This window comes from Tetranychus urticae, chromosome 2 (assembly GCF_039701765.1).
Source record: "Tetranychus urticae isolate SD_2017Ah chromosome 2, NJAU_TeUrti_SD_1.0, whole genome shotgun sequence".
Lineage (NCBI taxonomy): Eukaryota > Metazoa > Arthropoda > Arachnida > Trombidiformes > Tetranychidae > Tetranychus > Tetranychus urticae.
The window spans coordinates 4,875,806-4,903,685 of NC_142959.1; the positions used below are offsets into that span (position 1 = coordinate 4,875,806).

Below are 27,880 nucleotides of genomic sequence, written 5' to 3' on the forward strand. Positions count from 1 at the left end.
GAGAAAATCGAGTTGAAAATTTAAACTTCGATCGCTTTTTGTACGATAATGGAAGGAGATATTTTCATGAAACTTCATTTCGCTGATGTTAATTTCAATTATCAACCAGAAAAACCACTTATATCGAGAAATAAAATTTCCTGTTCGAAATAAAATCGATAAGTTCGATTTTCATTTAAAGCGACTTATTTCTGTGACCGTTAAATTTAGAGACCTCAAACTTATTTTCCGTGGATAAAAATTGATGGTTCACACTATGGATTAAATAATTTTCACGATTTAGCGATAGTTATCTTGATTTTGGCGATTAACCCAAAAACTTTGAAGCTGAATTTCTCAAGAATGGTAGAACCCAAGATTATCATTCTTTGGCCAAACATTAGATTTTGTTATGATCTATGATGTGTTTTAATTTCAGATGATTGCAGAAACTACAAAGAAAGTTATTACATTTATTAATAAGGTTACCAGATTTGATACCAGATTTTCAAAGATAACTGGTTACTTATCACGTGTCAAAAGAATATTCAGCATTAAATGAATCAGTTCAGATTTCTCCGGTTTCTAATCACATAATATTATAGTCCGTCACAAGATCTAATGTTTGACCAAAGAATTGTTATTGTGGACGCTATCATTCTCGAAATATTTAGCCTCAAAGTTTTTGGGTTAATGGCCAATATCAAGAGAACTATCGCTAAATCGAAAAAAGTATTGAGTCCATGGTGTGAATCAGCAATTTTTATCCACGGAAAATAAGTTTCAGTTCTCTAAATTTTACGGTCACAGAAATAAGTCGGTTTAATGAAAATCGAACTAATCGATTTTATTTCGAACAGGAAATTTTATTTCTCGATATAATTGCATTTTCTGGTTGATAATTGAAATTCACATCTGCAAAATGATTTTTATGAAAAGATCTGCTTCCATTATTATACAAAAAGTGTTCGAAGTTTTAATTTTCAACTCGATTTTCTCGTAAACTATCGGCTATAGAAACTTTTTAACTATATCAATGGACTCAGTTTCCATGTCTCTACAAACCTACAGAGACATAATTTGCAAGAAATTAATTTTTACCCGTTTTTGGCCATTTGTTTCACAGCATTTGTGTCAATCTGTGCATAAATGTGAAAAAAGTGTTGTTTGTGCTTTTATGTAAAAACCTTCAAAGTTTCATAGTAATATCGTACATTGTATCTCTTATTAACTAATAATCAATAATTGGCTTTTTTTTAAATTGAGTTTATCGGTTTAAGGTTACTTTCTTGTGAAACAATTTACATTTCCGGAAATGTTTCACTTGACCTTTACATTTGGCTATTTCATTGCATTTACATTAATCAATGATGACGATCTTTGTTGACGTTTTTGACTTGTTCAATTACGTTGACCCATCGAATCTTGAATGAAACTTACAAAGCAGATGTTTTCCAGGAAGATACATTTTATTTTATTTTCCGGTTCTACTTGTTTAAATTTTTGAGTCAGTTTTTTTGGTCACCTTAATTGTTAATATTAAGCTTAATGGAAAGTGAAATGAGGACCAACCAACCAACATCACTCATTATTTGCTGCTGAGCTGTTAACCTTTATCCTGAAGGCTCGAGAGGATAGTGAGGCTGGACGGAAGAAAAGGATGATTGCAAAAATTCACTATTCACTCAGTTATTTCGATTCAAGTTTCATCATAAAGTGTTACAATTTCATTGTTAGACCTGAATCAAAACTTATACCAGAAACATCGGCCGTTTGTTTGATATTTCCCTGTAAACAGTTATTTAAAGAACCAGCTAAACGGTATCATTCCTTGCATCAATTTTATCTTGAGTTGTATCTTTTGCCTGTTAATTGTGAGAAATATCTTCTTCCCTATTTTGAGGAGTTTGCTTGACCATCATAACTCAAGATGCCTGAATGTGATTACATATGGCCATTGGAAATGATTGACAGTGTCCGTCGACTGTGCATTGATCACTATGAGAGTGATGATAAATCTTTATATGACCCAACTGATATTGATGAAATGATTGTTGATAATTGGTGGATCAAGCGATTTATTATCCATACAGGAGGAAATGAAGCTGAAGCGCTTCAGATGCTCATCAAATGTCTCAAGTGGCGTAAGGAGATTGGGTTACAATCAATTAGCGATAATCATTTTCCCGAGGAAATCTATAGAATCGGTGGACTTTTCAATTATGTGAAGGATAAAAATGGTATTCCAACTGTTTACATCAGATTAAAGTTGGTTAAAAGGTTGAAAGAAGTATCAGATTTGATCAAGTTATTCATCATTTATAATTTTTACAAGATAGACAAAGAATCTCATGGTCAGGGTTGGGGATTGATCATTGATTTTCATGGTGCTGGATTACAAAATTGTGATTTAGATTTGGCAAAAACAATTGTTTTCTCTCTCAAAACTTACTTTCCTGCTTCCATTGAATATGTGATTTGTGCTGATTTCCCTTGGATTTTCAAAGCTTTTTGGAGTTTCATCAAAGGCTGGATTCCTGCCGATCGTAAATTTACAATTTGCTTTACACCAAGAAGTCAGTTAAATGAGACGATTGGTTCAGACTTTTTACCTCAAGCTCTCGGTGGCAATTGTTTGAAATCAACTACTGAAGTTCCACCTGGTTGTCCAAAATTTGTGGATTATTGTGTTAAAAATCTTGGTTTAACTGAAAAGGTTGCAGAGAAAGTATTTTCCCAATACAAGCCTTTATTGGCATAATTATTTTGACCGTAAGTTGGTCATTTGGAATCCTAAAGTTTACTGATTTAGAGCTTTTGATTTAACTGGAATTAAGTTAAGGACGTTCCATCAGCTCACGTATAATTAAGGAATAAGGACAGGAGAAAATGAAAAGTTTACTGATTCCAGGAATGATTCAATATACTAACAGATTGAGTTTAAATGCAGGAAAAGCGAATCAACTGCACTAACAGGAACTTTAGGAAAGATAATTAAATTTCGTGACTCAAAAATCATCATGGTAAGTTTGAAATTTTATTATGTTTTTAAAGAAAATTTAATACACATTTCAATTATTTAATCTAATTTAAATCATGATCTCAATGAAAATGAGCAAAAACGACGAGCAATATTCATTGTTATTGTGACCAGTAGAATCGATGAAATCAGTATTTGAAAAAGATTCAGTTAGGTTTACTGAAGAGTCCGAATACGTTAATCATCTCTGTAATTTTATATCCATTTGTTTATTTGCACCCAATTTCCAGAATCGATTTTACATTGAATAATCATTCTTCGGTTATTGAACACAAGTGACCAATTAGTTATTTCTCTCAATTTTGATGCGAATTTTGGATTAGATATGAAATCTTTTCGTTATAATTAATATTTTTCGTTGAAAATTTGATATCAATTCGAGTTTTTGGCGAAATTTTTATCTGAAATTATATTTATGAATATTAAACTTAATAATTTCTATTTTTTTATTTCTTCTAACAGTATCGTTTCAATGCTTTCAAGCTGCACGGAAAAGAAAAGGCCTCCAGATAACTCTCTTTATGTGAAAACTTGCAGCAAAAATCCTAAGAAAACAAAATGGTGGTACCATGATGAGAAAGTTTAGTCTCATGGAATTCATCAAATTTATTATTGAACGGATAAATTGACACTCCAATCATTTTATTGCAACACTTGAATTCAACATTGAATTATAACGTATTCATTCAATTGTTAAGAATCAATGAAAGGATTGAGATCAAGTAAAAACACTAAAAAGATACCAAATATTTGAGCTCATTGGTTTGAAAAAACACGGTAAATAAAATCCATCCACGTAACTGACACATCTCCGATTTTCAATCATCGTCAACACATTAGGAATAATGAGAAACGAGAAAAAGATGACAAACTTTGAAAATGGTTCATCATCGTCGATACCACGTCATAAACCATCAATTTACTCACCAACTATATCTTGTAAAAGAAATAAAAATAATCCTGTAATAACCCTTAATAATAATTACTATGATAATAATTAGTAAAATAACAATAATAAAAGAAGCAAAAATAATATTATTAATATGATGAACACAACTTATTTTGACATAAATTCATTAGTAACCGAGATAGCAGTGGAAACGGTTGACATGTTTGTCTTATTCATGAACTATCTCTCAAAAAAGGCTAGGATAAGATTTTGCCAATAAATTGATTTAATTTATATCTAACAATCGAATCCATTCCCAATTGATTATTCGATGAGTTGTGAGATGATGAAGTTGATGCTTTTAATTCCTTTCATGAATTTGATCATAAAGACTTCCTTTGGAGATCTGGATAATTAGAGAAAAATGAAACAATTAAAATTAGCTAAATGGTGAATCCAATTCTAGCTTTTCATTTTACTCCTGTTTCTGGGAACAACCTGAATCGTATCTTGACTGAGAAGGTTGAAGAGACTTCATCAAGTCAAGTCATCGAAATAGCAACCAATAAAGTTAATCGAATCAAAGAAGTTACCAATCGCTCTTTATTAACAACCGTATCCACATGCTTCATGTCATTTTTTAAGTAATTATCGATTTGATATTACTTTGGTCAAAGCTTTCAAATCATCATTAATATCTCTTTCATCCAAGAGATAATTTAGCTGAGTCGGTAAGCCACGCTTTCGTTTTTCAGGAACTGGCACAGGATCATTTTGTCTTCTTCTTAATTTTCGTGTGATTGAAGTTTTAGTTTCAACTGAGTCTGAATTCAATTCTAAAGAAAATCTTTCGGATTCGGCAATTTTCTTCTTCTCCTCCAAATCAGCAATTAAACTTTTCTTAAGTTCAATTTTACGTTCTTCAAAATCTCTTAGAGCTGCCTGTTGCTCACTGATAAATTCCTTCTCTATCCTTTCAGTCTAGAAAAAAAAATAAGAACAAAATTAGTACTATAAACTTTGTATCTGTACAGTATTAAAATAATGAATTATTATTATTACCTCGTAAGCCAAATATGCCTCATTTAAAATTAATCGATCCTGACATTCTTTTTCAAAAGTTTCAATTCTTCTAACGTAATCAGGATGTATTCCTTCATCTAATTGTCTCAGCTGTTCTTCGAGATTGGATAATTTATCTTTGTACATCCTATTGAGGATATCCGACCTACAATAGAATAAAAATTAAAGGCAAAGGTTAGTTTATCTATAAAAAACAAGAAAAATTACTTTATAGAAGAGGTCAACTTACTGTCCCTTGATTTCAAGATAATCATCGTCATATCTTTCCATAACAACTTCAGTTTCTGAAGCATCATCAGTTTCGGATGTATAGTCAGTATCGGACATAATGAAGAGATAAAATAAATATTAATAGTAAAAAATAATATCACAAGATTAAATGAATCACTAAGTTGGTGTGGTCAGCAAGTGGCCAAAATTTAAATTGATGTTTTTGAAAAAACGGTTGACTCAGCTGATAAGAAAGGAATGCGCACGAGATTTCTGGTTGTAATTCACCCAAAGAGTAACTCTTTGTACTCTGGTTAAATCCCTCCTAGTTACAGGTAACCGGATATTTGCAGCGCCAAAACTTGAAATTTTCAAAATTCAATGTTTTATCCTTTACCAGCGCTATCTACTGATTGAACAGAGAAATGTCTAGTAGATTTACTAAATGGGGGAGGAACTTTACTAAACGTGAAGCTGTTTTTTTGCATTTCTGTTAAATTTTGGACTTGAATTTTAATCTACCTGTGAATTGGTCAGTTTTATTTCAACTGTTCGTTACATTTTGAGGTAAGTCATTCAATGTCATTTGATTTGCTCTACAGTTCAGTCATTGCTGATTAATCTAAATACTATTTTATTTTACCATATTCTTTTTTTTGTTTTTCTCATGTTGTTCAGTTGTGTTTCCTTTGCTTATCTTGTCGATTGTTGACTGTCTTTTTGGTGTGCCTTTCTTGTAATTCTCGTGGAAGAGCTGTTTTAAAAAGTTGACTTTTTTGGAAAAAATCAGCATTTGAATCTTACATTACCATTAGTATTCTCTATATCGTAGTGAATTTTTAACCATGGAAATCAATGATACAAATGTTCAAGTGCTGGTAGGGTTCTTACAGCAAACTATGTCGCCTGATGCAAATATAAGAAGGCCAGCTGAAAAATATTTGGAATCTATCGAGTCTAATGCCAACTATCCAATTTTGCTGTTAACATTGATTGACAAAAAAGAGATTGATCTTGTTACTCGTGTTGCGGGTGCAATTACTTTCAAAAATTTTGTCAAACGTAATTGGCGTTGTGATGACGACAGTGTGGATAAAATCTCAGAAAATGATCGTAAAATGGTTAGATCATTGATCATAGGCTTAATGTTAAAAAGTGAGGAACTTGTTCAAAAACAACTATCTGAAGCTGTCAGCATAATTGGACGAGAAGATTTTCCGGCTAAATGGCCCAATCTTCTCGATGAAATGATTTCTCGTATGCAAAGCTGTGGTGGTGATTTCAGCATCATCAACGGTATTCTCCAAACGGCCCATTCATTGTTTAAAAGATACCGTCACGAATTTAAGTCTCAAGAGCTTTGGTCTGAGATTAAATATGTCCTGGATAATTTTGCTAAACCTTTCACCGATCTTTTTACAGCTACTGTTGCATTAGCAAAAACACATGCCAATAATCCAGCTGGACTTAAAATCATTTTCAGCTCTTTAGTGTTGTGTGCGAAAATATTTCAAAGTCTGAACGCCCAGGATCTTCCAGAGTTTTTTGAAGACAATATCTCCATCTGGATGACTCACTTTGCTGAACTGCTTGCTGTTGATCATAAATGTTTACAGACTGATGATGAAGAAGAAGCCGGTCTCCTTGAACAACTTAAATCCCAAATTTGTGATAACATCTCAATGTATGCTCAAAAGTATCATGATGAGTTTCAAAATTTTCTCCCAAATTTTGTACAAAGTGTATGGACTTTGCTGAGCACTATTGGCCTACAGCCAAAATATGATATTCTTGTTAGTAACTCAATACGTTTCATATCCACTGTTGTTGATAGACCTCAATACTCAAAGTTATTTGAGGATCCTAATGTACTTGACTCATTTTGCGCCAAAGTCATAATACCAAATATGCAGTTTCGAGACTCTGACGAAGAGATGTTCCAAGACAATCCCGAAGAATATATCCGACGTGATATTGAAGGATCTGATACTGACACCCGTCGAAGAGCAGCCTGTGATTTAGTTAAGGCTTTGAGTCGTTACTTTGAAGCCCAGATAACACACATTTTCAGTCAATATATTCAAAAAATGTTGGCTGATTTTGCAGCCAATCCCAAGAAAAATTGGAAAAATAAGGACGCTGCTATTTATCTAGTTACTGCATTATCTGTGAAGGGATCAACTGTTAGAACAGGTACAACCCAGACATCTGAGCTAGTTAACATTGTTGAATTTTATACAAATGTTATTAAGCAAGATCTAGATGACACTAATCCTGATTATCCACCAGTTCTTAAGGCTGATGCATTAAAATACATCATGACTTTCAGAAATCAGTTACCTTTGGAAGAACTGATTGTACCTGCTCTTCCTACCATTATTGCCCATCTGGCGTCTCCCAACATAGTGGTTCATTCTTACGCAGCTCATGCTATTGAACGTTTGCTTACAATGAGAGAAGGGTCTTCAAATGTCGCTCGTATTAAGGTTTCTTACATTCAAAACTTAGTTACACCGTTAATCTCTGGTTTATTCAACGTATTCAATTTCGAGGGATCAAATGAAAACCAATATGCCATGAAAGCGGTCATGAGAACATTAAGTCTTCTTCAAGCTCACACTATACCCTACTTTGATCAAATTTTACCTCGAATGACTCAAAAGTTGACTCAAACCGCCAAAAATCCAAGCAAACCTCACTTCAACCATTATCTATTTGAATCGTTGTCTATTTGTATCAAAGTTGGATCCCAAGCACATGAAGAATCAATTGCTACTTTTGAAAACATTCTATTCCCAGTGTTCCAACAAATCCTTGAGCAGGACGTTCAAGAATTTATGCCTTACACCTTTCAAATATTGTCTCTTCTATTAGAAGCAAGAAAACCTGACACACCTGTCCCCGATCATTATATTCATCTTTTCCCTGCTCTTTTAGCTCCTCTACTCTGGGATAGACCAGCAAATATTCATCCACTCGTTCGTCTTCTCCAAGCATACATCGAAAAATGTTCCCGTCAAATCGTCGAATCTGGCAAACTTGAAGCTTTACTTGGAGTTTTTCAAAAGCTCATCGCCTCCAAAACCAATGACCACGAGGGATTCTACCTGCTCCAAGCTTTAATGGAAAATCTTAGTGGTGATATTCTAGCTCCTTATTGGAATCGTGTTCTCATCTTGTTGTTCAGCAGATTAACTAGCTCGAAAACCGTCAAATTTATTCGAAGTCTCCTTATCTTTTTATCTTTATTTGCTTATAAATATGGTGCACAAAATTTAGTTACCCTGATTGAAAGCATTCAAGTCAATATGTTCATCATGGTAATTGAAAGACTTTACATTCCGGAAGTTCAAAAAGTAAGCGGAACTCTAGAAAGGAAAATATGTGCCGTAGGCATGACAGAAATTTTAAAGTTGCCTGTGCTAATTGAAGGAGCTGCTCAGCATCTGTGGTCTAACATGCTTCAAAGCTTAATCGCTTTATTCGAACTACCGGAAGATGACAGTATTCCGGAAGACGAACATTTTATTGAAATTGAAGACACCCCTGGTTATCAGGCGAGTTACGCTCAGCTTGTCTTTGCTGGTAAAAAGGAAGTCGACCCGTTCAAAGGAACCATACCTGATGCCAAAGCCTATCTTGCAGTCCAATTAGGACAATTGGCTCAAAAATATCCCGGTCGATTACCTGGTTTAGTTAGCGCTATCGAAAGTGCTGCTCAAACCCATTTACACGGTTATCTCGTTTCAGCTAATGTATCGCTTGCTTAAATGCCTTGTGAAAACTAATCTAGCAACTTAATAATAATTTCATTGTTCTCATGCTTCATTTTGAATGTATTCATTTCATTTCTATAATACTTTTTGCATAAGAAAATTTAAAATTTTCAAACGTTGAAATTTAAAATAAATAAGTTACAAGTAAATTTATATATTTAACATTTTAATGATCAATAAAAATTTTACAGAACAATTTTAAATCAGTTTAGGCTCGGAATTGTATAAAATCTGTAAAATGTGTCGAAATGTAGAGAGGCCAAGAGGAAATCTGTGGAAAATAAAAAAAAATATGTATCAGAACCCTGGCATCGAAAATGAATAAAGTTGTCATCGAAGACGCGAAAAGTTAAGATTGATTTATTTTTCGCAATCTGATTGCCTAGATAAGTAATGAACTTACTCATCAAGGAGAGTTAAGATGCAGAAACTAGTATCAATATCAAAGACAATTAATTACCTGATAAAGCTCTGAAGTTAAACGACCAAAGCATGTGAATCAAGTTCATGTGAGGCCACGTGGGTCAGAATCAACCTGATTAAAAGAAAATGTATTATGAGATTCGTATTAAAACTTGAATAATAACTTTCAAGCAAAACATAGCATTCCCATGAAAATTAATTTTGCAGCTTAGGGAACGACATGTAGGCCAGACATAAAACCAACATGTAGCAAAAACTGCCAAATAATCTAGGAAACAGCAAGAAATACATACCGAAAATCACACGAGGCATCTCGATCACCACAATGGAGAATCGCAGTAAATCAAGTAGATCAGCTCATTCAGGGATAAAACCATGATCAGGACAAAGTTCCTAAAAGATAAAAAAATGTAAGATCCTCTTAGTGCCATTCATTCAACAAAAAAGAAAGATGGTGTGGAAAAACTTATTTAATATAGCATGGCCATGGAAAAGTCAACACCGATTAATAGATTGGCCAGACTTTAACTTTAGACCATGCCGGAAAAATAAGAAATACTTAAACAACTTAAATAACTTACCTAATAAATTAGAAGAATCATCATGTAAACCTCTTAGAGGTTTTAACAAGCGAGTTCACATAATTGAATAGGAATAAATCAATAAATGATTTGAAACATTAAACAAAGTTCAATTGTAACTAGAATAGTTAGAAGAATAGATAACTTTTAAAAATGTATTTCCTTTTTAAACAAGAAAAAGCGGATGTAGATTTTTCTGTTTTGTAAATTTCTCTCTGCCATCTAACGTATAAAATTACAACTGCAATTTTTTCGGAATTCAAATTAATTCGGTTTTGATGCAATTACCTCCTTTTATGATTTATAAATGAATCAAATAATTACATATGCACATAAAGGCTGTGTATTTTGACCAATTTTCTTTTATCTAAATTTACACACATAAATTTTAGCATTTTTATCTGTTAGCAGGTTATAATTATGAAACAGTCAAACTGCAATTTAATTTAGAACTCGTCAATATATTAAAATTTTAATTAGTGAAATCTAAATCAATATAATATTATTGATCAAGGAAATAAAATAGAGCCAGTTTATGTTTTGCATCACTTGAATAACTTCAAGAAAAATCTTTATTGAATAGGAAAATTTCAGTTTCATTTCAATTTTAGTATTATAAATTGTTTTATGTTCGATCTTCCTTATTAAATTAATAACAATCAGAAGGTATTCTTGTATCAAAATTACGAGCGGCAATAATATCATCTAAAATGGCAAATATTGGGTCAGGGGCAACATCCATATCCACGATGGTTGTCAACGGAGTTGTGAAGAAGTTTGCTATTAAAGCAATAGATACATCACCGATTTCACGCTTTTGCTTAATCAACTTTTTAGTTCCACTAAATTCTTCAGTGACAATTTCGATCAAGTCTTGAGTTGGTAATGTAGAACGATCCATAAAAATTTCATCTATAACTTGTTCACGATTGTTATGACCATTCTCTGTTTTGTCTTCAATGTCTTCTACAGTAATTGAAAATTCAGGTTCAACTGCGCTACTTAAGATGTTAGTTAATTCAGCAGAAGTAATTCCAGTTGATTGCAATAGATTGAAGACTTCTTTGGCACCATTTAATGCAAGTGCCTTTATTGTTCCGAGCACCAGTTCATCTTTCAAGAGTAACCAAAGCGATGTTAAGCAACCTGATTCATAAAGCATCTGAATTAAATTGAATCTTGTTTCTGCATCTTGTTTAACTTTAATTGTATTGCAAATTGAGATCCATATGAGCAATATGTTTGACAAGACTTCAGAGTCAATTTCACTGAGAATCAATTGACTCATAGGCAATCCATAAAATTTGGTGAATAATTTTGAAAGTTCACGATTCCATGAATTGGACGTTATGAAAGATGGATAGTTGTAATCTATTGCTTTGATAACTGAATCACGGAGAAGATATTCTCCTTCAATCAAATAGTTAGTTAAGATTGCTGGAACTGTTTGATTTTTTGAGATTCCGACCTTATTGAGCTGACTTTCGCAACAATATAAGTCGACACATAATAAAATAGGAATACAAGATGAGATTAAAGATGTATCGTTGGAAGTTTGGTAACAAATACTCCAATGGCTTAAGAAATTGTCAATAAGCTCAGGGTAGTATTTAACAAAGGATTCCCCATTCGAATTCAATACTGCAATCATTATTTCCAAAACACTATCAACTAGATCAAGATCTGCATCTGATGTGGTTAGAACCAGAATATCATTTACCTTTGAGCAAACATCAATCAATATTTGTTGCGGTAAAATATTCCGATGTTGTTGAATAATTTCACGAACGTTCTTCATTATTTCAAATTGACATTGCTGCAAAGAGATTGACTCATTGAAAGAATCCATCATGAGGGCAAGAATAATTTCCAATGATTTTAGGATGATAGTCGGACAGTCAGATAGCTTCCAAAGTAAATTGAATGTAATAAGACTTTTGAAAACAGTTTTTTTCGGAATGATGGAGTGCTGTGCATCTTTCAAGAAATTTCCAATACAAAGTAAAATAAATAGGTGCTCATCACTGGATAATAATGAGACAACTTTTTCATCGATACAACTCAGAGCCAGCATAATGAAGTCATTTTTTCCGTATTCAGCTATTAATTTCCTAGTGATCGAATCTCCAATGATTTGTTCACTCAACTCGGTATTTGACTGGGCAAAAGGGTAGATTGTGAACAGTTTCCATTCATTAAAATGGGTTTTATCGTGGTTTTTGAGGAGAGCAGTGTAAAATGATATAATTGCTTTCAATTTCTTATCAGCCATTAAAGTTTGAACAACTTGTGTGATGACTTCTTCAGATGGTCTGCAACAAGCTAGAATTTCACAGAATAGCGAAAGTAATTTATCATTTTTGATGGATGACTTGAGCTTCGATAATAAGATTGTATCGAGGTTGAATTGGGAAATGAGGAATCTTCTCATGCAATCTTTTTTCACTAGATTGTTTAAACATTCCATATGGCTTTTGCAATTGACGAGTAGCATTTGATGTAAATAAGGAGATAGTTTATGAGAAACATTAGGCTTATCAAGAACATTTTCCAACAAGATAGTGATGACGGACTGAGCTTCCATTTGAACATAAAATCCTTGGCTCTTTGTTAGAAGATGAAAAATAACCAACAGCAAATCTTCGTTTTTTGCAAGCAAAAGGCAACCAGATTCAGTTGAGCAAAGCTTATTGATACATTTGAGGAAAGAGTATTGGAGATCGTAGTGCGGCTCTTCTTCATTTTGAAGGAGATGAGAAAATTTAATAATCCAATTAAAGCTAGAGGTAACTACTTCAGGCCTTTGATTGATAAATCTTTCATCAGAGACGATTGTTCCAACCAATTTGAATGCAGTAGATAGTTCAATATCATTAACAGCTGTTTCGTGGCTAAGAGCATTTCCAACAATGTTGTTCAGTTTATACAAATCATCCAAGGATAATTCTGGTTTAACAAAATCAACTAGATCAATTAATTTGTGAGTATAAGAGTCGTCGCTGTTTTCTTTCAAGCTTTTATAAAGTATTAACTCTATAGCACAGATTAACTTGTCCAAATTGAATGTTTCCATATTAATCAAGAATGACAGTTTAGCAGACAGTATGAAGATGGTCACTTTAAAGGTTGGGCTTTTTCATCTTTTAGTTGACCTATTGTTGAACACAGAAAATTTGAGCATTAATAACACTGACTCGCAAAAATCATTAGATGCAATTTACCTCGTACTTGTCCAAGAACTGATTGCTTGTCTTGCAATAAAAACACGGAAGAGTTAGGTAAGCGCTTGTAAACTTTCTAAAAGATGAGAAAAAGATCAGTTAAATATTGTAGATAATAAATAGAAGCTGATCTTATGATGGAAAATGATCAATTACCAGCGACAAACAATACAAATACTCACATCTTTTTTTGTGGTTCTCAGTTCATATTCCAATACTTGCAACTCTTGTATAACCTGTACAGTAACATTTGAAATAAAACGAAAAGCATGATGAAATAATTTCATAAACCATAATTGACAGCCATGGTGAATTCAGTTCGATTTAACTTACCGGATTATTTTGATTTTGACTCATGATACAGCATAGAAAGAGAGGTAATGTGGAATAAACAATACAAGCCAATATTGAATATGAGTTTTCTTAAGCAAACCACATATGTTTAATTATCACACTTTTGCGATCCAATCAAAAGAGAAGAAGATATCTGTGAAACAGCAATTGGAAAACTCACTGCAATCAAAAATGAAAGGAATTAATTCTTCGTCAGAACTCACGTTAAAAATAGCACTGCTGAAAAATAGGAAAAATCACTTCTATCAGTTGTAAACAAAAGGGAACCTTTCATCACTAAAACAGGATAGAGTAAGCACATTAGAGAGTAAAATCACTGAACGATTAATACTCGTCAAATGTTTCTCCATAAAATATCCACAGATTTATTGATCAACATATTTTAACCCTCTTTGATCAATTAAACAGTGGATAACTTGTAAGTTAAAAATAGTGGCTTTAAAGAAGTGTCTGAAGTAAAACGGACTGAGCCATAGCTTTACTGCTCAGGAATACGTTTTTGCAGGGACAATGTAAACTTCCAGGTACCAATCGAATCACTGTCGTTCAGGCAAATTAATGCGCCGATTTTAATGACAATTAGATCAAAAGGTTTGTCAGCAGTGGGATTCGAACCCACGCACACATACGTGTACCAGATCACTCTTAAACCTCACGAAGAGGCAAGAAATTATCTTGAGTCTGGCGCCTTAGACCACTCGGCCATACTGACTTTGCGATAATCCGGAAGTCTTGTAATTTTTATTTAAACAAAATGTTAATTCTACTCTTCGACGAGTTTTTAATTTTATGATAGATTAATAGAGTTAAGAACGAGGATCATTTTGGTGTATAAATTATGCATCTAAGTCCAAAATTTAAATTGTTATTTAGGGTTTAAAATGAGTGTCTCCTCGACTCACGTGACTAGATGAAGTAATCAAAGAGCTGAGGTCAAGAAAACATTGGAACACACTATAATAGACTCAACAAAAATACCCAGCAAGAATTAGCAACATCGGAGAAAATGGTCTCTAGAAATTGTTGGTTAACCGAAAGGTAAAATGACGCTCATACAATTTTCAAATGCTTGAGGTTGCCGCTAGATTGGTGGTAAGGCGATTGATTGAGGAGTTGAAGCAGACTACCGGTATTGATGGGAAGATTGAATAACAGCTGGAAAACAATTAAGATAAATTTCATAAAATTTGTAAAATAGGCTGGGCATTCAACTTCGTATAAAACGGTACCAACAGAGAAAGACAGGGAAACAGTACAAAAAGGCTATAATATCATTGCAAATGATTACTCGTTGAAGTTATCTATTTCATGCAAGATTAAAACCCTTGTTATTTTTGTGTGTTACAAGTAATTTAATTAAAACCACGGAATTATTTGCCTCTCATTAAACATTCAACTTGAAGTACATTATATCAGTTGTATATCTCTTCAACTCACAGTATATGAGTCAATTAAGCCTGATATTTCAACTAAACTCACCTTGTAACAATTATTTTTCTCTCATAATCTCAATTTGAGTTTTTTTCCTCAGATCCTCCTTTGATTGAAACTTTGAAAGTTGCACATAGAGCTGACTTTACAGAACCTTTGGATTTTGTCACCAATTTAACCAATTTAATAGAGTCACCTGTTGAGTACTTAATGGTCAACTCGATTCAATTTCATCGATTTGCTTGTTCACGAGTAATGTACTTGGAATGGCAAGTTTTCACTTTCATTAAAAGCTACTAATTACTAATACACCTTGCCTGACTGGTTTTTAGTCAATATTAACGGCTGGTTTTGTTTCTGATTAAAGTAACTGAAAAGTTGCTCAGCAAACTGTAACAAGTTGCTATAGACATGTATTGAATCACGCAAAGGCTAAAGAGTGAAAGTTGTAACTTGCATCATTATCCTTCTCAGCCCTCAATTCTTATCATCTGATTTCAGTTTTTTCACCAAACCAATATTGATGCTTCTATTGATAACTGTAATACCAATCAAAGATTAACACTTTCAATACTTGTTTCATTAATAATCATGGCTACATTTTTCTCTGTGTAATTTCTCTAGTCATGTTTCTTTGCCAACTTTCTTGATACTTGTTGCCTGTCAAAGTCAGCAGTAGCTTCTATGTTTTTCTCTCTTGGTGGCAAACAAAACAACTAAACCCTTATTTTGTTGGTCCTTTATTTAATTTTAGTTAATTGTTTATGAATTTTTAATTATATTTTAAACCAATGATTAACAGAAGAGCAAGGAACTATCTTCATCTATTTAATCAACTCGTTTATCAACAAAAACGTTATCATCTCTATTGAACAAGTGCATTGTTTGATTCACAACATCATCCTTCTATGTTTGGCAAATACACAAAAGTGAGACTTCTTGTTATACGCACTTCCAGCTTAATTAATTGCCTTCCAATTCTTCATTATTAGTGATATCATAATTTTATTAATTTATTAACACTACAATCAACACCAAACACTGTTAATATCTATTATCCGTATATCTTAAATATATCATCTACAGTTTGTTTTGTGATTTCTCAAATTGAAAGCAACCAGAGCCTAGTAAGCCAACCTAAGGTAAGTTACTTTACTCCTATCTAGTTAAGGCCCTAATTTTAATTGCACCCCTGTCTCAATTTTATTTCTTATTGATATATAATTATCCTTCATTAATAGTTATTCGTTTTCATTTATTCATAGGTTCACTCTGCTTGATAAGATCAATGAAAGAAAATAGAGTGAAAGCAAAATCTGGTAGCTACTAAAATCAAACTTGTTGCTTCTTTTTCAAACCAATTGGTGCCTGGATGTTTTTAAGCTTAAATTTTGCTTAAAATGATTCATCTTTGGATATTATATTTTTGCTGCATTTCTTCTACGCTTTCACAAAGTCTTTTGGACCAAGGAGGCTTATTGGCTGCCTTTGGAGACTTGAATAATGACAAGTTGACGGACATTTTTGTGATAACAGATGATGGAAATTCGTTTGGTGCTCTTTTAGCTCAAAAGGGTAAAAATGCATTCAGTGGAGTTGACCGTAAATGCACCATGCCTGATAATGAAATCATAGTTGAACTTATCCCTAGCGATTTCACTGGTAATGCTATGATGGATGTGTTGGTGGTTTCTGGCACCCCTAGTAAAGGAGACCTTATTGATACGTTCAACTTGAGACTTTTACGACCAAATGGTTCTTTACTAGATTGTGCTCCTCTCTCCGAACGCCCTTTTGCAACAGTCAACTCACATCCCTTGCTACTTGACTACAACGGTGATATGATATCTGATATTTTAGCTCAAGATGGAAAAATTGATCCAGTATACTATGTTTGGATCGGCCGTGAGGAAGGAATGCCAGAAAAAACTAAATTTCCAGCTAGCAAGGATGGTTTTAAATCTTCAAGTTCATTACCCATGAAATCTCCACATTCTAATGCCTTTATAGATCTCAATAAAGATGGGGTTGCTGATATTTTTATTACAACTGCAACAGAAATGCAATACTGGCTTGCTAGTGAAAATGGCTATCTAGAACCTACTTATACCTTTGAATATCCAAAATCTTCCAAAGGCTCATTGAAAATCGGACAATCTATTTTTGTTGATATCAATTCTGACGGACAAATTGATCATCTTGTACCTGTCTGTAATCCTCATTATTGTAGCATTTACGGTCTCTTATGGAATTTCACTACTTCTTATGAATGGGAAATTTTATTAGACGACATCAAAATCGATGGCAATCCATATCAATTTGTTGAAATAGATCATATTCATTTTAAAATCCCTATGGCCTTGAGAGCTGGTGATGTAACAATGGATGGTTATCCTGATTTGATTGCAATTATGCGTCACGGTTCTCATGTTAACGAGGTGGTAATCTTTCAAAATGAGCCATCAGCCAATAATTCATTTGGCAGACATTTATCTCCTTCTGTAGTTCCTTTAAAGAAAAGTCTTTCCAACGCTGGTGATCCTGAACTAGCAACTTTCTTTGATATCTCGGAAAATGGAAAACTCGATATTCTCATAAATACAGGACCCTTGTACAATGATTCACGAACACCTTCCACTCCTTTGCAAACTCGAAAGATGAAAATTTTTGGTGAAATAGATGAATCAGGAATAGATTCAAATTTTCTCAAAGTTCTTGTATCAAGTGGTCTCTGTACTGATCGAAATTGTTATGGTAAAGATTATTATGTTATTGAAAAATACCGTGTTCCTTACGGTACAAACAGAGCGGGTCCAACAGTCTGTACATCTTTATTGGACTCGAAAGGTTTACAAATGGAATCTTGTGCCGGACAATTGTCCCAATCAGCTCACTTTGCTCTACAAATGCCTTATTGTTTTTTCGGTCTTGGACCGTATGCAAATTATATTGATCGCCTTACAGTAACTGTTCCTTCTGGTAATACAAGTACTATTTTGAAGCACGTTGAAGAACAGTTTGTTCCCGATTCTCAGATTGTTATCATCACCAATCCCTTAAATGAGCCTAAAAAGTGGAAAGTTCAATTCTGGTTGACACCTAGTGAATTTATAAACAAAACTTTGTACACCTTCACGGCTATTTGTTTAGTGTTGATTATTTTAATTGCTATTCTTCATCACAAAGAAGTTAGAGAAGATGCGTACGAAAAGCAACTTTTCAAAGGTTTTTGGGTTGATAGTTAAAAATATTTTCGAAAAGTGGAAGCTGTAAAAGGTGCAAAGTTCCTAAGTGTCTTTTAATCCATTCAAGTTTGTTAACCGATTGATATTAAAACGATTAACGTTACCGAAATCAGTGAAGAAAATGTTTACTTCCTAAAGTTGTGTTTTTATTGAAATATTTCAAGTGCCACCTATTGGTTTGACATCCATCAAAAAAGATCATCACCTGAAGCTGGTCACATTGTAGATGGTCAATGGTTGACATGCATCGATGGTGAACTAGGCTCAACAAAGACACATTACATCCATGAAATTACTCTTGTGTTGAAAGTTGACCATTTCTTGGAGAAACATTCCTTTTGGTCAAGATTGTTTCATTGTTTTTGTTCTATAGTTAAACACATCATCATCCACCTTTGAAATTGTGATTGTTTATTTTGGTAACATTGCATCCTAAATTTGTCTTCCAAGATGTTCTCGCATATTTTCGCATTCAACTTTACAAGTAGTAAAAAGAAGGCCTCTTCATCAACTCCATCATCATCTGACTCTGATAAATCAACCAGCGAACTTCTATCTCAATCGCATGTTATCAAAGAGGATGACCGAATCGAGGCTTATGTTGACTTTTCTTCTTTTAATCAAATGTGTAAAAAATCAAAAAAAGTCTCAAACGTTTTAAAGCAAATCAACAACTTACCTTGACAATTGTTTAAATTTAATATTTGTAAATTTACCTCTCTCCTCTTCTCATCCCTTCATTCATGTTTGAATGCTTTTTTCTATCTCTCATTGCATATCCAGCAAATCTTTTTAATCAAATGTTTTTGTAAATTATGATCAAACTCAATTGAAGGTAATAAATTTTGTCCATTTAGATATAAAATTTGTGTACTTTTAATTTATCTTGAATATCACACTACTGTATGTAATGTTCCATTAGTAATGGATGCAGGATCGTCAACACTCCAACAACACTAGCAATACTCCAAATCCCCAGGATAAATCCAGTTACTCTATTAAAATTAACTAATGTCTATTTTAACGTTAATTAGTGTGGGCCAAGAATCGCTAAGACAAAAGGAAATAAATGAAATGAGAAAGATTAAGTTACTTTCTGTGAGAAACATTTGATACTGTTGATAATGAGATAGGACAGTATGACCGTCTTATGTGAGCCGTACACCGATTTGACCTAGAGAGGAAGAAGAAGAGAATGATGATGATGATGATGAAGGATGAGGAGGGAAAAAGCAGATACAGTGAGCAGCGAAAAAAGTGAGAACCGGAAACAAAGGACTTGAAAAAATCAAACAAATATAACAGTCATTTCATTTTTTGGTTTCACAGACTTTTATATCATAAATTGAACGATGCTACTTTAATACGAATAACTTTGTGTGTGTATAAACAGGTGAATTGATAGTTATCAATATTTGATTTTATATTTGTATTTGATGATTATTTCATAAATATCAGTCAACTGTAACAATTACTAGATATTATTAGACTAAAGTTTTGCTAACCAAAGGATATCCTTGTGTATGCCGAGGAGTGAGAGTCAAGTTGAAACTTGTCTCAATAGATGATGTAAAATAGTCGAGACTTTACTGACCAATGTAATACGTTTAAACACTCATCGATACTAGATAACGCAATTTGGTTGGCTCATTTGATCAACTCGTCAATGGAATGATGAGTCAAAGATTTAATGATTGTCCAATATAATCTTAAATATTTTCATTGTGATTTTACTCCAATTTTTTTACCAGTTTTCAAGTTAATTTGTTTGCCTTTTACATATTGTTGAAATCATCTTGAAATGAATAAATGTCTATTTCATATTTTTATCACCTTTGCCTGCTTGTGTTACACCAGTTTGTATCTTTCATTGATTGTGAATGGTGCCTTGCTACCTCCAAGTCTTCGTATTCTTGAACCATCCAATATACCCAATAATTCTTGGAAAACCTTTAAATCAGGAATTAATTCAACGAATATACCTTCAGGAAGCAAAATTCATTTGCGTTGTGATGGAGTTAAGCCATTGGTTTGGAAGTATCCTGAAAATATTGTGGTAAGTCAATAGATTTTTACAAAACCCGGTTTATTCACCATTTTTGCAATCAACTTAACCAAGAAACTCATGTAATGGTTTTAGCCTGACAATAGTTTGAATCCAGTACGAAGCTGCAGAGCTTCCCATTCCCAAGATGAAATAACCAACAATTTTTATAAACTCAATCAAGGACTAAAAAATAGCATCTAAAAGCTAAGAAATATTTTCGTTTCTGGTCTTAGCGAGATAACTTATCAGCTTCCGAAATATATCCAGAGCTAAGAAGTTATCCAAATTAGATGCCGCTAATTAAGTTACTTGTTGTTGATTGCAATGTCTTAACCATTATGATGATTGCTGAAGATCAGGATGACAAAAAATTATTAAAATGGGGCATTCAAAGTAATGTTGTAAACAAATTGAAAACTAATCAAACCGGATAAACGCTTTCCGTTCCATAATGTGTTTCATTTTGTATTGTTTGCATTTAGCTATTTAAATAATATTTATATTCAGTCAAGAAGATGAATCTTAATTAAAACTTACCTTAATGGGTTTTAGCACGCTTGTTTGTCAGTTAGAGTATTGGGTGTTGAAAGCGAATGCGAAATTTGTGGAAGCTTTATATATTTTCTGGAAACGATGATTTTTTATTAATATTGAATATTTTTTGGTTGACCTTTGTTGACATTAAATTCATTGAAAAATCAATCCATCAGGAAACGACGTTTCCTCTAAATATTCAGTTGAAAGATGATCACGATAAGTCACTAAAATATGTTTTACCTTTGTTTACTCAAAACAATGAGCTAATCGGTAGCTTCTTTTGGTTTAGTTTTTGATTCATATGTTATCCAATGGATGAGCCATTTATTAAGATAAATCATTACTAATATAATAAACGTATTACTATTTTACCGTTGATCGGCCAAGCATGACATAGTCAGGTTAGAGGTTATTCAACAGGTGACCCTAGGGCACCGGATTTTATCTTCTGTGTACAGTTCCTTTTAGCTATTTTCCCATAGACTGAAAATGGTAAATGTAAACAATTAATATTGATACAGAGATATTTCGATTACTAGTGTGAACCATGAAAATTTTCGAAGAAACTAAACCATGATTTGATTTAACAAAAATATCAGAGCTCTGACGATTAAATGAGCTACATTTGCCGAAGCAAGACGCTATAATTGATTGAAAAGTCAAGGCAAATCTTACAATTTGTTAATTGAGTTTGAATAAAAAGTTATAGCACATAATTTATTAAACATTGGGTTATATTCAGGCTGAGAGTTTCTCTTTACGTTTTGATTTCAGGACTTTCACCTCTGTCCGGCATTCAGTACTTAAACAACGCGATCTGTGATTCTCTTTCATTAAAAACATACAATTGTTAATAAAAAGACACAACTAACACTATTGTAACATTTATGCACAGATTGACACAGGTACTGAAAAAAAAAATGATCAAAAACGGGTAAAAACTAATTTCTTGCAAATATAGACTCTGACAGTTTGTATGGACATAAAAACTGGGTCCATTAATGTGATTTAAAAGTTTCGATGACCGATAGTTCACGAAAAAATCGAGTTGAAAGTTGAAACTTCGATTGCCTTTTGTACAATAATGGAAGCAGATATTACCATGAAACTCATTTCGCTGATGTGAATTTAAGTTATCAATCAGAAAATGCAATTGTATCGAGAAATAAAATTTCCTGTTCGAAATAAAATCGATAAGTTCGATTTTCATTTAAAGCGACTTATTTCTGTGATCGTAAAATTTAGAGACCTCAAACTTATTTTCAGTCCACAAAAATTGATGGCACACACCATGAACCCAATACTTTTTTCGATTTAGCGACAGTTCTCCTAATTTTGGCCATTAACCCAAAAACTTTGAGGCTAAATATCTCGAGAATAGTAGAACCCACAATCATCATTCTTTAACCAAACATTAGATTTTGTTATGATTTATGATGTGTTATTAATTTCAGATGATTGCAGAAACTAGGAAAAAAGTTATAACATTTATTAGTTAGGTAACCAGATTTGATACCAGATTTTCAAAGATAACTGGTTACTTATCACGTGTCAGAAGAATATTCATTATTAAATCAATCAGTTAGGATTTCTTCGGTTTCTAGTCACATAATATTATAACCCATAACAAAATCTAATGTCTGGTCAAAGAATCGTTATTATGGGCGCTACCATTCTCGAAATATTTTGCCTCAAAGTTTTTGGGTTAATGGCCAAAATCGAGAGAACAATCGCTAAATCGAAAAAAGTATTGGGTCTATGTTGTGAAGCATCAATTTTTATGGTTGGGAAATAAGTTTGAGGTCTCTAAATTTTACGGTCACAGAAATAAGTCAGTTTGAATGAAAATCGAACTTATCGATTTTAATTCGCACAGAAAATTTTATTTCTCGATATAAGTTCATTTGCTGGTTGATAATCAAAATACACATCAGCAAAATGAGTTTCACGAAAATATCTTCTTCCATTACTGTACAAAAAGTGTTCGAAGTTTCAACTTTCGACTCGATTTTCTCGGAAACTATCGGTCATATAAACTTTTTATTAGCACCAATGGGCTCAGTTTTAATTTCCCTACAAACCTACAGAGTCTAAATTGGCAAAAAATTAATTTTTATCCGTTTTTGGCCATTTGTTTCACAGTATTTATGTCAATTTGTGCATAAATGGGAAAAAAGTTGTTGTTTGTGTCTTTTAGTAACAAACAAAGCACACTATTGAGTAGTTTCATGAGTTTTATTCCGATTGTTATTGTTAGCGAATGTTTTTGCAGCGTTTTTGTGGTACTTATAATTGCTGCTATTTGATGACTAATTATTTGCTTCCAATTACTTTTCAGGATGAATCAATTTCAATGGAAAACCTTATTAAAATCAATAATAAGTGTCAACCCGATACTTATAGATCTGGTAAATCGTTATGTTATAGTGAATTAATTCTTACCAACGCAACTTATGAACAAACTGGAGCTTATACTTGTTTGTATAGTGGTATACAAAATGTCGGGAGATCTGTTTATTTTTTTGTTAATGGTAAGAATTAACTTATCCTTATATCTATTTAATACGAATCAATTTGGTATATTAAGATCAAGTCAAATCAACTCTTTTCCATTGTTTTATGTTTAGATCCTGATTGTTTATTGGTGCCGTTTGAAGGCAATCCATCGTATATTTTGGTATCGTTTATTCAATCTCAACCAGCAACAATTCCATGTATACCAACAAACTCTGCAACAAATGTTACTCTATGGAAAACTTATGCTGAAGGTGGACCTCAGATGATTGAAGTCGGTGAAAATACTGGTGTAACATTTGACCCAACCTCTGGCTTTCATTTTGATAAACCAAAATGGGATTCCGAGTCATCATCATTAAAGTGTTTAGCTATTTTAGACGATAAAGAGGAAGACATGTTAGTGACTATTCACTGGTCAATTGAGCCAATCTATGGCATAAGACCAATAATAAATACTGATGATTTTGTTCACATCAATGGGACTTTTAGTTTAACTTGTATCGCTCATATTGAAGTTGGTATTTTAATCACCATGGCTTGGAGTTATCCAGCCTTACACACAGAACCAGCCTTTTCATCATCTGAGGAAAATTACAGAATAATTGAAAGTGAATCCGTGACTCACAAGAATGGCGAAGGATCCTATGAAACAGTTTCACGCAAATTAACAGTGATCAATGTGACAGCCGAAGACGAGGGTAACTATTATTGTAATGTAACAGATGCTCAAGGTAGACTATATACCGATGTTAAGTACATAACTGTTTACAATCAAAGCTTCCAAGCATTTGTAAACTTTTCAACGGCTTTAAGCAAAACTCATTTCTTGGTCAATGTTGGCGAAACCTTAAAATTAGTGGTCAACGTTCATGCCATTCCCGACATCTCATCGGTTCAACTAGTTTGGTTTAAAGATGGATCACAGTTGGGTTTAGCAAATAGAGATAAAGACACGGGTAAAGAAGATTCCAATGTGAAAAATCCATTATCCACACAATCGACTAATCCAATAAAGCTTAGAATCGATCATAATCAAGCAATTCTGACAATAGCTAAATTAAGCATGAAAGACACTGGTGTTTATACTCTTGTTGGAAACACTACTGACATGTCGACTGAAATATCAATAGTTGTTGAAGTGAAGGGACAACCTTATATTGAAATAATCAACTCTCAGCGATTTTTCCATCAAAACTCTTCTTACAATTTAACTTGTGCGGCAATAGCAAGTCCATTGCCAGTGATTTCTTGGTCATTTTTCCCATGTAAACCATCTCTCTGTGGGCAAACTTCACGACTAACCTCAGCATATGGACAATGGATCAATCCTTTAGATGAACGACCAAATAATGAATCCATCATCAGTACAGTTCAATTTTCAAAAAACAAAACCGATCCCATCACAAAACCATATTCAGTTCAATCCATCTTAAACATTGAATATGCCAATAAAAGTGGAATCTATCGATGTTATGGTGAGAATGCAAACGGAACCAGTCATGTCGATAAATATTTTATCGTGACAACTGCAGGTTCAGAAGGTTTCGATATTAATGTCAATGCAAGTGAAGCTGTTGAGGAAGACGATATTATGTTGACCTGTCAAGCCTCCATTTATAATTACACCAAACTAGACTGGTACAAAAAACCGACCCGAGAAGCTTACTCATCTCTAAGAATGATGTTCAATGTAACTGACCATGTAGTCATTTCATCTTACATTCATCAAGAATCAACTCTGATAAGTACATTGTTGCTGTTGAAAATTGACCCTTCCGCTTCTGGTACATATTATTGTAATGCTACACTAAGAAATGCCAATGGAAACCAATCACCGCCAGTCGTAGCCAGTCAATCACCAACATCACACGTTCCGTTTGAGACGAAAGAATTGAATATAATTGTTGAACCCATAAGTAAACCCAGATTGGTTAAAACAAATATGGTCGATAAATTGGCGACTGTTTATCCTTCAATGATGAATGAATTTTACTGTTATGTCACTGGAAAACCAAAACCAACTATTGAATGGCTTAAAAATGGACGCTATTTCAATACCACGGGCATGTTTGGTGTAGATTTAGTTGATGATGGGCAACGCTTGGTTATTCATCGACTTGTAACCAGTGATTCGGGTAAATACCAGTGTAAAATATCCAATCGCGGGGGAACTTTGAATGTTTATTCATCTCTGAAAGTTCTTGGAGAGGCGAGCGATGGTTTAAGCCTTGCAAATATAATGGCTATAGCAACCTTTCTCGTTGTTGCTCTCGTCTTGGTTTTCATTGCTTTTGCAATTGGTAAACGTATTCGAGAAGATCGTAAAAGACAGATTGAATTTTTCACTGCCAATCTATTTAATCCGTCGCCATTGGACTCTTTCGATCCCGAATTACCATTGGATGAACAAGTTGCTTTATTATCTTATGATTCTCGTTGGGAGTTTCCTGATAACAGGCTAAAAATGTTGCGAACGCTTGGTGAAGGTGCTTTTGGTCGGGTCATTTTAGCCGAGGCTGTGGGTCTTGGTGAATCTGGTGACTCTCAAATGGTTGCAGTTAAAATGTTGAAACCTAATTCAGATTACTCCCAGAAGAAGGCATTAATTGCTGAGCTTAAAATTCTTATACATTTGGGTCGACATTTAAACATTGTCAACTGCCTTGGTGCTGTCACTAAGAACATGGACCGAGGTAAACTCATGGTTATTGTTGAATATTGTCCTTATGGGAATCTCAGGGACTTTTTACGAGAACGAAGAGAAGGTTTTATTGATCAAATTGATCCAATCACTCAACAAATTGATAGAAAGAGAGGTTTTCGCAGATTGGACGAGAGCATATTTGATATCGCAAAATCAACAGAACAAGAAACTGATTCAAGGATTCCAAGTGTTGTTAACAATCCCTACTACTCCAATAACAATTTCAACTCCAACAATCAAGCAGCTTTGATTGAAAGTGTTCGTTATGCTAACATTAACTCCGACTACTCTGGTAATTCAGTACAAATTATTACTCAAGCTAACAAACACGGCATCAATAGCTCAACTGAAAAAATCGATCCTGGAGATTATCATCAAGTAACTACATGCGATTTAATTGCCTTTGCTTTTCAAGTAGCTAGAGGAATGGAGTATCTTGAACAAAAAAGGGTAAATTGATTTTATTTACAATGAATTTATACTTTATTTAGCAACTTATTTCAATCAATGATGTATATTTATTTATATATTTATTAGTGTTTATTAATTTTAAAATGTTTTGTTTCCCTTTTCCCTTGGTAGCTTATTCATCGTGATTTAGCGGCAAGAAATGTCTTGGTCGCTGAAAAAGGTGTTGTCAAGATTTGTGACTTTGGTTTAGCCAAAAATATCCAACAGGACGATAATTATGTTAAGAAAGGAGATGCACCATTGCCTATTAAGTGGATGGCAATTGAATCTATTGGTGATCGGATATTCACTATTAAATCTGATGTTTGGTCTTTTGGAGTTCTTTTGTGGGAAATTTTCACCTTGGGTAAATCACCTTATCCGGGTATTCCGGCTGATCAACATTTCTATGAGCAATTGGTTAAAGGATACCGCATGGAACAACCTGATAAATGTCCTCAAAATGTTTATTCAATGATGAATGATTGTTGGCATTCCAATCCAGCCAACAGACCCAATTTCACCCAACTTGCAAATAGATTGGGAAGTTTAATTGAGGATTCTGTAAGAAATTACTATCTAGAGCTTAACAATCCATACCAGGAAGCAAACAAAGCCATGATTACTGATGAAGATGCTGGTGAAGAAATAAATTATCTTGCGATGAATGGACCTTGTGATGACTATGAAAATATGTCTCCAATGGATCGACCCTCTTCAGACCCTTTTGATCATTATGATGAACTAAACTCCATTCGTCCTCTTCAGAAGGCTCATACTAGTCCAATGGAAATCGTTCCTATGATTCATTTTGATAGTTATGAGGATGGAACTGGTAAGGTGAATGCTGAAGAAGACGGTGTTGGGTCAAATTATCTCACAATGGATGTTCAATGTTTATCCAATTATCTTGAATCGCCATCATCTCCTTCATCGACCTCATCTCCTAAATCATTCCCTTCAATGCCAAATTATAATCTAGTCATAGATCAACCAGCGTATGCTAACTTGTCCGCTGTAACCTGTAAATTGTGACCAATCAAATGATGAAAATCTAATACGAAAGGTGGGAATTACAATTAGAGAAATTTCTTTTCTCAACTCATACAGAACTACTTGATATTATGAAATGGACATTAAATTTTTAACACAATATTTGAATACGACAAACAGAAATAACAAAACTGTAAATCTAAATGGATTGAGTTTTCACTTATGCTGAACTCAAATAAACTAATCATGTCAAAACTGATCAATGCGAGTTCGTTATCAGTCAATGAAATAAAGTATGATATCATATATTGCTATTTATTAAATACATCTTTATTAAAATTGATATCTCAATCAAACTGTGCTACAATCATTTTAATTGATAGGAGCCATTCCTTTGGTT

At 33.4% G+C, this 27,880-nt stretch overlaps 6 protein-coding genes and 1 non-coding gene across 11 annotated transcripts; 4 read left to right on the plus strand and 3 right to left on the minus strand.

The window, feature by feature from the left end:
- The first annotated feature begins 1,703 nt into the window (after positions 1–1,703).
- LOC107366510 (motile sperm domain-containing protein 2-like) lies at positions 1,704–2,871 on the plus strand. Its single transcript, XM_015934132.3, has one exon. The coding sequence runs from the start codon at positions 1,910–1,912 to the stop codon at positions 2,738–2,740; it is 831 nt and encodes a 276-aa protein (XP_015789618.1). The 5' UTR covers positions 1,704–1,909; the 3' UTR covers positions 2,741–2,871.
- A 731-nt stretch (positions 2,872–3,602) lies between these two features.
- LOC107366512 (sin3 histone deacetylase corepressor complex component SDS3) lies at positions 3,603–5,407 on the minus strand. 5 transcript variants are annotated; one of them, XR_016199205.1, is made up of 4 exons: positions 5,221–5,407; positions 4,971–5,136; positions 4,502–4,889; positions 3,603–4,314 (listed from the first exon to the last, which is right to left on the minus strand). XR_016199205.1 is itself a non-coding variant. In XM_015934135.3 (3 exons), the coding sequence occupies exons 1-3, from the start codon at positions 5,316–5,318 to the stop codon at positions 4,557–4,559; spliced, it is 597 nt and encodes a 198-aa protein (XP_015789621.1). In that variant the 5' UTR covers positions 5,319–5,407; the 3' UTR covers positions 3,603–4,556. The 5 variants fall into 5 exon arrangements, 2 of the variants coding, with proteins under 2 accessions (XP_015789621.1, XP_015789620.1); XR_001569697.3 differs by having other exon boundaries at positions 4,035–4,314; positions 4,971–5,139; XR_001569696.3 differs by having other exon boundaries at positions 4,035–4,314; positions 4,407–4,889; positions 4,971–5,139.
- Positions 5,408–5,658: 251 nt separating this feature from the next.
- Positions 5,659–9,029, plus strand: Cse1 (chromosome segregation 1). The gene is made up of 2 exons (XM_015934133.3): positions 5,659–5,768; positions 5,880–9,029. Exon 2 carries the CDS (start codon positions 6,047–6,049, stop codon positions 8,969–8,971), a length of 2,925 nt encoding a protein of 974 aa, XP_015789619.2. The 5' UTR covers positions 5,659–5,768; positions 5,880–6,046; the 3' UTR covers positions 8,972–9,029.
- A 97-nt stretch (positions 9,030–9,126) lies between these two features.
- LOC107366513 (uncharacterized) lies at positions 9,127–13,278 on the minus strand. Its single transcript, XM_089268330.1, has 5 exons — positions 13,203–13,278; positions 9,982–13,133; positions 9,694–9,793; positions 9,438–9,512; positions 9,127–9,248 (listed from the first exon to the last, which is right to left on the minus strand). Exon 2 carries the CDS (start codon positions 13,052–13,054, stop codon positions 10,631–10,633), a length of 2,424 nt encoding a protein of 807 aa, XP_089124456.1. The 5' UTR covers positions 13,055–13,133; positions 13,203–13,278; the 3' UTR covers positions 9,127–9,248; positions 9,438–9,512; positions 9,694–9,793; positions 9,982–10,630.
- An 872-nt stretch (positions 13,279–14,150) lies between these two features.
- TRNAL-CAA (transfer RNA leucine (anticodon CAA)) lies at positions 14,151–14,268 on the minus strand. The gene is made up of 2 exons: positions 14,231–14,268; positions 14,151–14,196 (listed from the first exon to the last, which is right to left on the minus strand). It is a non-coding gene; the product is annotated as a tRNA-Leu (tRNA).
- Positions 14,269–15,382: 1,114 nt separating this feature from the next.
- LOC107366504 (T-cell immunomodulatory protein) lies at positions 15,383–19,097 on the plus strand. The gene is made up of 2 exons (XM_015934125.3): positions 15,383–16,129; positions 16,253–19,097. Exon 2 carries the CDS (start codon positions 16,388–16,390, stop codon positions 18,230–18,232), a length of 1,845 nt encoding a protein of 614 aa, XP_015789611.2. The 5' UTR covers positions 15,383–16,129; positions 16,253–16,387; the 3' UTR covers positions 18,233–19,097.
- Positions 19,098–19,559: 462 nt separating this feature from the next.
- LOC107366503 (vascular endothelial growth factor receptor 1-like) lies at positions 19,560–27,836 on the plus strand. Its single transcript, XM_015934124.3, has 4 exons — positions 19,560–20,288; positions 23,155–23,347; positions 23,444–26,487; positions 26,620–27,836. The coding sequence occupies exons 1-4, from the start codon at positions 20,034–20,036 to the stop codon at positions 27,520–27,522; spliced, it is 4,395 nt and encodes a 1,464-aa protein (XP_015789610.1). The 5' UTR covers positions 19,560–20,033; the 3' UTR covers positions 27,523–27,836.
- The last annotated feature ends 44 nt before the right edge of the window (positions 27,837–27,880 follow it).